This window comes from Populus nigra, chromosome 13 (assembly GCF_951802175.1).
Source record: "Populus nigra chromosome 13, ddPopNigr1.1, whole genome shotgun sequence".
Classification (NCBI taxonomy): Eukaryota; Viridiplantae; Streptophyta; class Magnoliopsida; order Malpighiales; family Salicaceae; genus Populus; species Populus nigra.
Genome location: NC_084864.1, coordinates 1,992,460 through 2,004,628, shown reverse-complemented (window position 1 = coordinate 2,004,628; position 12,169 = coordinate 1,992,460). Strand labels below are relative to the sequence as shown.

At 34.8% G+C, this 12,169-nt stretch overlaps 5 protein-coding genes across 9 annotated transcripts; 2 read left to right on the top strand and 3 right to left on the bottom strand.

The window, feature by feature from the left end:
* LOC133671570 ((S)-8-oxocitronellyl enol synthase CYC2-like) lies at positions 1–2,357 on the top strand. 2 transcript variants are annotated; one of them, XM_062092350.1, is made up of 2 exons: positions 1–1,277; positions 1,679–2,357. In XM_062092350.1, exon 1 carries the CDS (start codon positions 99–101, stop codon positions 1,230–1,232), a length of 1,134 nt encoding a protein of 377 aa, XP_061948334.1. In that variant the 5' UTR covers positions 1–98; the 3' UTR covers positions 1,233–1,277; positions 1,679–2,357. The 2 variants fall into 2 exon arrangements, with proteins under 2 accessions (XP_061948334.1, XP_061948332.1); XM_062092348.1 differs by having other exon boundaries at positions 1,593–2,357.
* On the top strand, positions 1,662–2,242 carry LOC133671461 ((S)-8-oxocitronellyl enol synthase CYC1-like). Its single transcript, XM_062092230.1, has 2 exons — positions 1,662–1,853; positions 1,940–2,242. Exons 1-2 carry the CDS (start codon positions 1,662–1,664, stop codon positions 2,240–2,242), a joined length of 495 nt encoding a protein of 164 aa, XP_061948214.1.
* Positions 2,226–3,999, bottom strand: LOC133671571 (uncharacterized). 2 transcript variants are annotated; one of them, XM_062092352.1, is made up of 2 exons: positions 3,503–3,999; positions 2,226–2,455 (listed from the first exon to the last, which is right to left on the bottom strand). In XM_062092352.1, exon 1 carries the CDS (start codon positions 3,909–3,911, stop codon positions 3,528–3,530), a length of 384 nt encoding a protein of 127 aa, XP_061948336.1. In that variant the 5' UTR covers positions 3,912–3,999; the 3' UTR covers positions 2,226–2,455; positions 3,503–3,527. The 2 variants fall into 2 exon arrangements, with proteins under 2 accessions (XP_061948336.1, XP_061948335.1); XM_062092351.1 differs by having other exon boundaries at positions 3,479–3,998.
* A 431-nt stretch (positions 4,000–4,430) lies between these two features.
* Positions 4,431–5,648, bottom strand: LOC133671560 (tetrapyrrole-binding protein, chloroplastic-like). Its single transcript, XM_062092334.1, has one exon. It carries the CDS (start codon positions 5,571–5,573, stop codon positions 4,614–4,616), a length of 960 nt encoding a protein of 319 aa, XP_061948318.1. The 5' UTR covers positions 5,574–5,648; the 3' UTR covers positions 4,431–4,613.
* Positions 5,649–6,118: 470 nt separating this feature from the next.
* Positions 6,119–8,549, bottom strand: LOC133671561 (ASI1-immunoprecipitated protein 1). Of its 3 annotated transcripts, none has more exons than XM_062092338.1 (3): positions 8,343–8,549; positions 6,783–7,275; positions 6,119–6,646 (listed from the first exon to the last, which is right to left on the bottom strand). In XM_062092338.1, exons 2-3 carry the CDS (start codon positions 7,233–7,235, stop codon positions 6,500–6,502), a joined length of 600 nt encoding a protein of 199 aa, XP_061948322.1. In that variant the 5' UTR covers positions 7,236–7,275; positions 8,343–8,549; the 3' UTR covers positions 6,119–6,499. The 3 variants fall into 3 exon arrangements, with proteins under 3 accessions (XP_061948322.1, XP_061948319.1, XP_061948320.1); XM_062092335.1 differs by having other exon boundaries at positions 6,119–6,652; positions 8,343–8,546; XM_062092336.1 differs by having other exon boundaries at positions 6,119–6,652; positions 6,783–7,256; positions 8,343–8,546.
* Between the last annotated feature and the right edge of the window lie 3,620 nt (positions 8,550–12,169).

The window sequence follows — 12,169 nt, the reverse complement described above, 5'->3', positions numbered from 1 at the left end:
AAAAAAAAAAAAAAAAACAAGATGGGGAGGATTTCTTATCTTCAAGGATATCTCAGTGCAATGCTAGGGCCAAAAAGAAACATAATTGGGCATTCTTTATGGAGAAAGAAAACTCTTCAGATGCATCAGTTGCCCTGATTGTGGGTATAACTGGCTTGGCAGGATTTAGCTTGGCGGAGGCTCTACAGAAGCCAACAACTCCAGGCAGGCCGTGGAAGGTGTATGGCATAGCGAGGCGTCCCTTGCCAAGATGGTTTCCCGCTTTCTTGGTCGACGGTTTCATATCTCTTGATGCCTTAGACTGTGCCGATACAGCAAACAAACTCTCACCTGTAGCCCATGAGATCACCCACGTCTTCTGGGTTTCCATGCAACACCATGGAAATGAAGAAGTAAACATCTCCATGAACTCCACCATGCTAGCCAACGTGCTTAATGCCCTCAAATCCACTGCCCCTTCAAGGCTCAGACATGTCACTTTGCTAACCGGAACCAAACACTACATGGGTCCAATATTTGACCCTTCACTTAGAGGCGAGCTTGTCCATCAGGAGCCACCTTTCAAGGAGGACCTAGGCAGACTTCCCTACCCCAATTTCTATTATGCCTTAGAAGACTTGGTTGCCTCCTATTTGCCTTCAATTACACACTCAGTTCATCGCTCATCAATAATAATAGGTGCATCTTCAAGAAGTCCGAATGACACACTGCTTACTCTATCTGTTTATGCTACAATTTGTCGATACCAGGGGTTACCATTTCGATACCCTGGGAACAAATACACATGGGAGCACTTCTGTGACATGTCTGATGCAAGGGTGCTAGCTGAGCAACAAATATGGGCAGCGGTGACTGAGGGAGCTAAGAATCAAGCCTTCAATTGCACAAATGGTGATGTTTTTACGTGGAAGAGTTTATGGGGAGTCCTGTGTGAGGTCTTTGATGTTGAGTTTGTGGCCTTTGAAGAGAATGATGAGAAGTTTGATTGGCTGGGGATGATGAAGGGTAAAGGCAAAGTGTGGGATGAGATTGTTGAGAAATTCGGGCTGTTTGAGACTAAGATGGAAGATATTACTTGTTTTGAAGCACTTAATTTGGTTTTGCATTTTGGGTTTCAACATGTCTGTAGCATGAATAAGAGTAGAGAATCTGGGTTTCAAGGGTTTGCTGATACACTAAAGAGTATTCCAATGTGGGTGGGGAGACTGAGGGACATGAAAATCATACCATGAAGATGATGTCCACTCCAATCAATGCTTAGCTTGTTTCTTCTCAATGTAAGAAAAATAATACAATAGTGTGTAACTAATGATGCAATGGTTTTTCATGAAATGCTATCCTAGTCAATTTCGTTATTTTCTTTTGATTTCTAGTTTAATTTTAAATTTTATGTTGTTTTTCTATTCAGTTTAGGATTCTAATTTTTCTTATCTTATGTGTTAAAGAGATCATTACATTAGAAGAAAAAAAATATTTAGCATTAAAATTATCTTTCCCTGTGCATACTTTTTTTCTTATAAGGTCTAGTCCAAAAAAAAAAGAGAGAGACACAGAGAAAGAGAGTTTGTAATTTTATTTTGTGTCATCTTTAGGTTGCCTTGGGCATCATCTTCCCTGAACTTAAGGCAGAAGGAATTAGAGCAGCATTCTTACCTGTAACCATGCCAACTTACTGCAGAACACCTGCTTCTTCAAGAAGTGTGGACAACATATTGCTAACTCTATCTGTCCATGCCACTATCTGTCAATACGAAGGGTTACCATTTCGATACCCTGGGAACAAATACACATGGAAGCACTTCTGTGACATGTCTGATGCAAGGGTGCTAGCTGAGCAACAAATATGGGCAGCGGTGACTGATGGAGCTAAGAATCAAGCCTTCAATTGCACAAATGGTGATGTTTTTACGTGGAAGAGTTTATGAAAGTCTTGTTCGAGGTCTTTGATGTTGGATTTGTGGCCTATGAAGAGAGTGATGAGAAGTTTGATTGGCTGGGGATGATGAAGGGTAAAGGCAAGATGTGGGATGAGATTGTTGAGAAGTATGAGCTGTTAGAGACTAAGATGGAGGATATTACTTGTTTCGAAGCACTTAATGTGGTTTTGAATTTCAGGTTTCAACATGTCTGTAGCATGATTAAGAGTAGAGAATTTGAGTTTCTAGGGTATGCTGATACACTCAAAAGTATTCAAATGTGGGTGGGCAGATTGAGAGCCATGAAAATGATACCACGAAGATGATGTCCATTCCATCTATACTTCGTTTTTTAGTAATATAAGACAATCTTTTCTCAAAGTATGAGAAGTAATACAAGAGTGTAACAAATGAAGCAATGGTATTCTTATTTTTTCACCAGGTCCACATCTTTCTTTACAGTAATTTCTATAATCCTTGCTCCTTGCTCTCCTCTAGTCCTTTTCCCATTTATTTCAACAACCCGTGCACCTTTTCATCTGTTATAAGGATGGCAAAGCATAACTAATAAAGGATCCAGGTAGAGACCAGAAACGTTAGTAATATCACCTAGTAACAGACTCAAATCGTCTGGGAAAGGATCATCGAGGAATGTTACTAAGATAAATTTTAACACTCAAAATGCACAAGCAGTAAGCAAAAAAAGGCCATTAAGGTTTACTTTCAACTCAATAGAGGAGTTCCCCAATGTTGATAATCAAAGACAATATGGCAACTACAGAATCATGAGCTTGGAAAGTAACGAAAAGGTCAGCAAGACTTGAAGTCTACTTCCAAAATATATCATGTCTACACACCTAGCATTACTCAATTTACATAACACCAACCCACTCCTCCATGCCCACCAAACAAACTCAGGATCCCAAAACCCCAATCGTGATCAAAATTGTGTCATAGAAAAATGGCAATCCAGCATTTACCATGGGAATGACTTCAAACATGCAAACAATTCAAGCATCACCAAAACACAAATGTTACTAGTAATGTAACAACCAAAACTACAATTACATTATTCAGATAAATCCAAAGCCTACCTATTTTCTTACCCACATCAAAACAACCCAATTAAACACTCCTAATTGCCCTCGACCCCGGATACCAATCGACACTAAGCATACCCTTGTCTAACCATCTATTCTCCAAAACACACATAATGTTTTTTTTTCTATGGTCATGAAATGATCATAAATTCGGGATTAATACCGAATTAATATATAATGTTACTGGTTTAGATCATGCTAAAAAACAATTGCAAATTAAATGACTAGCTTAACAATTTGAGTTACTTTTAATCTAAAGGTGGATAATTCATTTGTTTGTATAGCTTTACATATTAAAAATTGGGTAAGAAAATATAGACAAGATAGTAATAAAATTGCAAAAAAAAAAAAATCATTCTCATGTGATAATTATTCCATCATAATCTACAATTCTGAAATCAAATCGATTCAAATTAGAAGGGCAAAAAAAGAGAGAGAGAAGAAGAAGAAGAAGAAAGGAACCTCTTCTTATAAAAAAATGCATACTCGTCAATTAAATCCTGACCGCCCATCAAACATGACCGATCTCTCCCAGCTTCTCAGCTCCATCAACTACAATGCCAACGCGTTTCACCGAATCAAACAACGGTAACACACGCTTTCTATAATGAATCGGCCTTGACAACTCTTCGTTTAAATCAATATAGATGTTACTAACACCAACTCCCTTTAATCTAAAACCTAATTTCTCCCCGACGCGCGACGCCGCTTTTGAGTCCCAGGATTGGCGAGGGAAGCGAGAGAGAGTGGAGTTACGGTAGTGAGAGAGGAAGGATTCTTGCTCAGCGGAGGAAGCCATGGCGATTATTGTGGAAGTCGTCGGATTTGTTACCTGTGCTGTTATTTTCCGGCAGGACAGGACTAGCCGAAGAAGATGTTGCTGATTCCCTGACATTTTTGGTTTTTTTTATTTTTTTTTTATTTTCAGACAGAGATTGGAAAAGAGGAAGGTGTTGAGGTTGTTGGACTTGGGTAGTTTAGAAGTAGGTTTGGGTTTGGGTTTGGGTTAATTCATGATAATATAAAAGTATTAATGGGCTTCATTACCAGGCCCTATATCCTGACTATATATTTTCTCAGCGGGTAAATATAGTACCGAGGTTTGGCCCGGCCTATGACCCGACTCAAGGTATTTATTTCAGGCATTGTTTTTAAATAGCTAGTTTACACCTGCATGAGAATCTTTGAGGGGGGAAAAACCCTATCAAATGAGGCTTGGATTTTTATTTTTTATTTTATTTTTTTTTGTCATGAAGTGGGGCTCAGGCACTTGATCACAAGTAAATAAGTAATTTCTTGGGACTAATCCATATAAAAGGTCACAAGACCTCCTTCCCACCTGAGGATGTATGGTTTCATAGGAAAAGGACAGACAAAAGATACAAGAAGGGCAGGCTCCTTGCTGCACCAAATGTAAAAACAACAGGGCATAGTCTCATTTATATATATAATATTTGCCCACTACATAGACAGAAGCATGAAAATATATTTAAATAAAAAAGATGCAATTAATCAACGACTTTCATTACATGTACATGGAAAAAAAATCCAAATCCCATCTCTGTTGTTTACTGATCATTTGCTTCGAATTTCTTAGTCAAAAGCTGTAATCTGTCTTCAGTATTCTCTTGCTTAATGGAAGCTTTGAGCTATCCCTTAATTCCTTTAGCCCACCATTTTCATTACCTTCAACTTTATCTCCCTCCCCTTCTTCAATATCTACCTTGAAAGCAGGATGGTTAAGGATGTTTTTGAGCAATTGTGTCCCTCTGAGTGCATTTGTCAAAGGCAAGTGACCTTCAGGAGTACCATCATTAAGATCCCAAATGAACTCATTAGGAAAAGCCCTATAGTTGTATTGCTCAACCTCAGTGTCAAGCTTCTTCATCCACCCAACTTTGATGAAGAACTTGGTGAAGTCTTTGTTGGCCTTCAGTTGCCATATTCTTTTCTGAACACTGTATCCAAACTTGTTGTCGCTGTGATTTTTCCATAGTTCGTCAATGTCTTTAAGGTCTTCCTCTGAGATAAACTGGACCTCAGAGAAGAAGACATAGCCACGCGTTTGTGCTGCTTCACCAGCTAGAACAATGAGAAGTCTGCGGGTTTCTTCATCGGCTTCGCGGAAGTTTTGGTTCGAGAGAAGTTGCTGGAGGAGGTCAAGGGAGTAGGTTTTGGAAGTGGAGGGAGTAGTGGAGGTCGTGGGGGAAACGGAGTAAGCGGTGGTGATTGTTGGGGAGGAGATAGAGAGGGAGAGAGAAGTGTCGGTGTTGACGGAGATGGAGGTGGTAGGCTTGAGGAAGAGTGAAGAGGGAGGGGTGGTGTCTGAGGGATGGAACTTGAGGAGGGAGTGATGGTGGTTGAGGGACCGTAAAGAGCTGGTAGCCATTCGAGATAGAAAGAAAGGGCAAGGAAAAGGGTCTGAAAGCCGTGGAATCGTCAAGGTGATGAAAGTAGCGAGGAGGGATGTGATGGCTTTGATGGAGTGTGGAAGGACTTGATTTGGGGTCGGATTCTTGGTGGGAGATAAGGAATTTGTGAAGAAAGAAGATGTCATCAAGTGCAATACAGAGGTGGATTTTGATTGGGTAGATGTGGGTGAGGCTCGATCCCCCCATCTCCCCTCTCCTATTCACAAGTAAAGATAGGAAACTATGTTTGCCAACATAAAACAAAGGACGAGAAAACAAAACAAAAATCAAAGTGTCATTCCGGCCTTTGCCTTCAAAGACACAAGTGGTGCTAACACATGCTGAAGGCATCGGGAAGTATTTGACTAAACTTTACTTCAGCAATTACAGAACAGAGAAAAGTTTGGCTTCAGTTGATGGATTTCATTTACTCATTTCAACTTGTGAATGCATTGCTGAGAACTAACATTTGAGAACACATTAATGAGGAGCCAATCCCTGATTAGTTAGAAAATGATCATACCGCTGCTTTCCACGAGTATGATTAATCCATTCCCAGTAACTTTCCTTGAGGTCTCTTACAAGTTGTCCCCACAGCCCAAACAAGGGCTCTCACTCAACTGGTAGCAGCCAGAAAGAGGGATAGAAAGCAATTTCAGTTACGAGCAACAAATACCACTTAAGAGCACTCTTAAAGGAAAAAATAGCAACTATAGAGCAATAATATTCTGAGAAGTCGAAGAACTTAAACTCATGATCCAGACCAATCAGTTTTGATGAGTGGATGATGATCTTACTACATAGGAAACACAAAAGCACAGTTAAAAAGATGAAGTTCATAAAGCTCCATCTGTATCGGTTACCCTTCCTCAAATATTTAACTACATTAATCCAGAATGACCAAGCTAATTGGATTTACACCTCTGATATCTAAAAGATGGACCCAAGCAGGATTACAAAGCTGGTAATGCATCCTGGGATACAAAAATCTTATCTTAATGTGGCCCACACCGAGCTAATTAGACTATTGTATTTCTTATGTTTTGTAGGATCTCTACTGATTCAGAACTAATCAAGCATCGAAAACCTTCATGCTGTAAAACTTTGCCAAACCAGGAGCAGTTCCATCAGACACAACATTATCTATTATGGTGAACTTCTTATAATTTGCTTTGAGGGTTTCCTCTTGCTGCTTTGCAAGCTTCTCTTCTTGGGCCAACTGTTGCTGCAAATGAGAATGGCAATTTAAAAGAACATAACCAGCCAAAACATATTAAAAATCTACTCTACACGAAAAACATGCAAGCATCAAGCAAGTAAACTGAAATTCAATGGATGCTGTCACATGAACTTGCCTGGAGCAAAAATAAATCTTCAGCAGCATGCTTTCTGACAAGACGCTTAATTTTACTTGCCACTTCAAAATCAGGGTCTTTTCTGTCCACCCAACGGCACTGTATCCTTCTACCAGGCTTGATTGGGCGATCATCAAACATCTCCACTTCTGCACGAAATGCTCTAGCAGGCCGAGGCATCCCAGACATCATGAAGGGGAACTGGGTGATCTCTGAAACAACAGCTTCGGCTTGTCTAAGACACTCCATTTCCACTAAGGCACAGCATGGGATATTTTTGGGTCCTGTGTAGTTTGGGATAAACTGCACATTCTTCACAGTCCCAAACTGACCTAGAGCTGTTCTCATGACAGATTCAGTCACTTGTGGTGAAAGGTTGTCAATGTAAACAGTACGTTTCACCTTCTCCAGAAACGCAGCATAGTCTGCTTCAGCTGTGGAAGTAGAATCCATATAGGATGGTACACTCAACCTCTAACAATACATTCAAAACCTAAACAAGTTAGACATTTCAAGTTTTTCAGTCCAAAAACACATTCCATCATAATTAGCCTTTACAACTAAAGTCATATCAATAACATCAAATTCATAAACCAAATAATACATACATATCAGAAATTAAAAATCAAATGAACTTTTTCCACAATAAAGCTTCCAAAGTTTTGAAAGACTGATATAATAATGTTGACGCATGCTCCTATCCTCCTTGATTGCTCTAAATGTCATTCCATACAGTCTATTATTCACATCGTGAACTAAAACAGACCCAAACCATAGCCACATAATTGGAGACTATCTTCCCATTATCCAAACCTACAACTTGATTTATCAGTCCAACATAAAAATTCAGTTTCCATTGCTGCTGTACTCCAAGAAATCAAGACACGTGCTATATTCATAGATATAACCACACAAGAACGAAAGAATAGTACGGCATATCAACAGCATAGTAACCATATCTAGAAGGAAAATAGTAAAACCCATCTTGACCAAAACCCACCCACCATGAATTTTGCTATTGGGAATCAACACAAAAACAACCCACCAACGCTGTATCAACAGAATGAATAATGTGGAATGCTAAGGCTGAAGTGACTGTAACACCTTATTTTACAGCGAATCACTTATGCACCTCCCATAACCCACATGAGAAAAATATGAAAGAACAGGCCATGTATTTGCTACTAGCAAATGACAAGAAACCATATCCAAAAAGATATTAGCAAATCCCCTCTACACAGCCTCAAAACTATACGACCAGAATCGACCCACCATGTATTTGCTATTTGGAATTTTGAAGAAAAAAAACAGCATAGAATTAAATCAACTGAATTCATAAACACATTCCCTTGTTCAAAACTTCACAGTTATCAACACAAATTTTATCAAAATGATTTGGAATTTCATAGCTTTAAGCTATAAATGTGTTCATAATTATCAGCAGTACATAAAATTACATAAATTTTAAAAAAAAAAACAGCAAAGAAGTTGACATTTTTCTTCGCTTTCAGCGACTTTCTCAGCAAACAAACAAAAACCCTAAATTTGAAAAGGCCATACCTGGATCGTTGATGAACGATCAAATTGAAACAGAACTAATGAAGGTGAGAAAATTTTGAAAGGGAGGTATTCTTTTTCGAGAGTGAGAAATCAATTGGAAAATTAAAAAAGAGAGCCCCGAATCAGGGAATTAGGCCCAGTTTTTTACTTTGGGTCTTCCGAGCCTTATTATTTTGTTAAAAACACTGTTAGAAAACTCTATCCAGCTCTACTCCACCCAAAATTAGGGTTGAGGAGTAGGTCAAGAAATAATTATGTTTTTTTATTAAAATAATATTATTTTAATTATTTTTAATAAAACCAGCATCATTATAATTTTTTAATAAAAGTATCTAAACTACATTTATGTTCCCTCAAATTTTATAAGTTTTTGTTTGTTTAAAATGATTTTTTATATATTTTCAGATTATTTTGATGTGCTGATATCAAAAATAATTTAAAAAAATAAAAAAAATTTATTTTGATATATTTTTTAGCGAAAAACACTTTAAATCGACACCACTATCACAATCCCAAACACACTCAGTCAAATAATTTCTGCTTTCTGTACTGAATCTACATGTAATTGTGTTTCAAATCTTAGTTTTATAGAAGATAAAATAACATGTTTTTCATTCATGAAAATCTAGTTTTTATTTATTTTACATGTAAAAATTCACCTCGTAGTAGTTTTAACATAAGACATTTTTTTCTAAACCTAATTTTTAAAAATCACAACTAAAAATATTTTTTTAAAACCTATTTTTTAAAAAAATCACAATTGCAAAAGCTACCCAAATGCCAAATAAAAAATAAATCAATTATTACAATGAAATATAAAACTATTTTTAAAAAAAATCACAATTGCAAAAACTATAATAATATCAAATACATAATAAATCAATTATTAAAATAAAATGTTAATCAAGTTATCGACAAGAACCAACAAGCATCACCAAAAAATTCACTAAGATATCAATTGATACTATTACAAAGTCAATAACCAATAAAATCAAAGAGATATTTAATGGTAACTTCAGGGCCCGTGGGATTAATCGAGATGCGCGCAAGCTGGCACGGATACCCACGATAATAAAAAAAAAAGATATTTAATGGAATAATTCAAAATATTTAGACAAATTCAAATTAATATAGACCACACAAGTGAAGAAGGAGTTGTGTAATAAATCTTGATAGCTCAGGGATTGGATAAGAAAATGTAGTTTTATTTTATTTTTTAAATAAAAAATATACAAAATGATATTATTTTTTATATAAAAAAATATAGTTTAAAACAAAACTGATCTAGATTTCAAGTCCATGAATCTCTAAATTAATTGTTAGGTTAGACTTAAACCGACAAGTCACTGAATATTTATAGCTATGGTTAAAAGGCCAATGGTATTTTTTAAAAAAAAAAACAAAATCTGACACACGGTTATTATTATTATTATTATTATTATTTCCCGGCGGGGGGAGGGGGGGGCCGGGCGAAGAAAAGGAGAATCTCCCTGGCGGTGTGACACGTAGACGAGCTCTGGACAAAAGATCCTTATTTAATATTTATAAAAATAACACCAAACTTGTGGAGTAATGAGACTTCAGCGTTGGAAGTTAGAGTTACATCGAATCTTCCCGTGATTCCACGCAACTACTAGACGAGGATGTTTCGAGCGGTTGATGTTGGTAGTTGTATGTTTGGTGACGTGGATGATTTTGTTTTTTTTTAAAAAAAAATATTAAATTAATGTTTTTAAATAATTTTGATGTATTAATATAAATAATTAAAATATATATAATTTTAATATATTTTAATTAAAAATTAATTTTAAAAAATAAACATCGCTTCCAAACATAGACTAGCCAGGAATCACAGTAGAACGATGACTAGGAATAGCTAAGTCAATGTTGTCCGATTACATATATTATCTAGACCCTGTTTGTTTGCTGGAAAGTAGTTTTTTTTTAAAGTGAATTTCAGGGAAAGTGAATTCCGAAAAAGTAATTTCCGATATTTGGTAATATAATGAAAAATAAGTTGGAAAACACTTTTCAGTGTTTGATTATGTTATGGAAAATGGGCTGGAAAATAACTTATTAATGTTTTATCTTTTCAAGTTTATTAAAATAATGAGGAACAAATCTTACAAATTAAAAAGTTGAATGGGAATGAAATTGAAAAAAATATAATTTCATAAATTATCTCAAATAAAATAAATAATAATCAAAATAATAGAGATCAAATAAAAAAATAAAAAAAATTGAAAGATGAAGAAATTAAAATAATTATAATTAATATTTCATAAATTTTTTTAAATAAAATAAGTAAAAATCAAAAGAATGAGGATCAAATTTGATAGATAAAAAATTTCAATAAAAAAATGATAAGGAAAAAGCAAATAGCAATTATAAAAATAAGGATCAAAGTTAATATAAAAATTAAATTTTAAGAGATGAAATTAAAAAATAAATATTCAAAACAAAATATATATAGCAATCAAAAGTTTGAGGATCAAATTTGATATAATCAGCAAATAATGACATTTCTAAATTTTTCATAATTTTCGGAAAGTGTTTTCCGCCCAAATTTTCCAGAAAAACACTTTTCTAAAAACCAAGCCAAATTTTCCTTTGACTAGAAAGTGTTTTCCGTTGACCAACTTTCCTAATGGCAAACAAACACATGAAAGTTTGGAAAGTGTTTTCCCGGAAACCACTTTTCAGAAAACAAATACAGTCAAAAGGAAAAACACTTTCCTGGAAACCAAGTCAAATCTTTCTTTGACTAGAAAGTGTTTTCCATTGACCGAAAAGTGTTTTCCTTTGACTGGAAAGTGTTTTCCGTCGACTACCTTTCCTAATAGTAAACAAACACAAGAAAGTTTGGAAAGTGGTTTTCCGGAAACTATTTTCCGGGAAACAAACATGGCCCTAGTATATTGCTTTGTGTTTGGCAGCGAATCAATAATAATTTTATTTCAAATATAAAAAAAAATATGAAACATAATTTTAAATGTTTTGGATCTAGCTGTGGAGCCAAACCCAATAGTTTTGGGTCGGGCTTATTAAGTCTGTCATCACATCAAAATAATACAAAAAATATTAAAAAAAATATTAATTTGAAGTAAAAAAATAAAAAAAATTAATTTTTTTTAAAAGTATTTTTGAAACACAAAAACAAATATGTTTTAATAAGAAAATTTAACTCAACCTGAAATGATAGAAAAATTATCATCACCTGACTTTTGTATAATATAAAAAAAATTTACATCAATTTATTTCATCTTTACAGTATGAAAAAAAACATTCAATAAGAGAAAAAAAACAAAATTGAAAATATCTTAAAAGGAAAAAAATTAAAGAGAAAGAAATTAGTTGTTAGTGTATTGGGCGTTGCTCTGCTATGTTATCCATGGTGCTACTGTAAAAAGTACTTTATTTGAAGATGGTGATGATGACAGTACATTCCGTGCTTTTAATCCAACTCAAATATTTTTACATTTTAAAAAAATATTATTGACCCACTACGGAGCGCGAGTTAATATATTAGTTATTATATTATTTACATAATTGTTATTTTTAAAAAAATATATATTAAGATAATATTTTTTATATTTTTTAACATTGATTTTCTTATATCATCACATCAAAATAATACACAAACATAAAAAAAATTAATTTGAATTAAAGAAAAAAATAAAAGCATTTTTGAAACGCAAAAACAAATATGCATTAATAAGGAAATTCAACCCAACCTCAAATGAAAAAATAATATCATCACCCAACTTTTGTACAATATAAAAAAAGTCTCATCAATTTATTTATTTTTACCCTATGAAAAAAATCAA

Bases quoted from the DNA above. Each gene is read 5' to 3' on its own strand.
- LOC133671560 (XM_062092334.1), bottom strand. From the start codon at position 5,573: ATGACATCTTCTTTCTTCACAAATTCCTTATCTCCCACCAAGAATCCG.
- LOC133671561 (XM_062092335.1), bottom strand. From the start codon at position 7,235: ATGGATTCTACTTCCACAGCTGAAGCAGACTATGCTGCGTTTCTGGAG. The intron at 6,653-6,782 runs GCAAGTTCATGT...TCTCATTTGCAG, and splicing joins AAGATTTATTTTTGCTCCAG to CAACAGTTGGCCCAAGAAGA.
- LOC133671571 (XM_062092352.1), bottom strand. From the start codon at position 3,911: ATGTCAGGGAATCAGCAACATCTTCTTCGGCTAGTCCTGTCCTGCCGG.
- LOC133671461 (XM_062092230.1), top strand. From the start codon at position 1,662: ATGCCAACTTACTGCAGAACACCTGCTTCTTCAAGAAGTGTGGACAAC. The intron at 1,854-1,939 runs GTGACTGATGGA...GTCTTGTTCGAG, and splicing joins AGCAACAAATATGGGCAGCG to GTCTTTGATGTTGGATTTGT.
- LOC133671570 (XM_062092350.1), top strand. From the start codon at position 99: ATGGAGAAAGAAAACTCTTCAGATGCATCAGTTGCCCTGATTGTGGGT.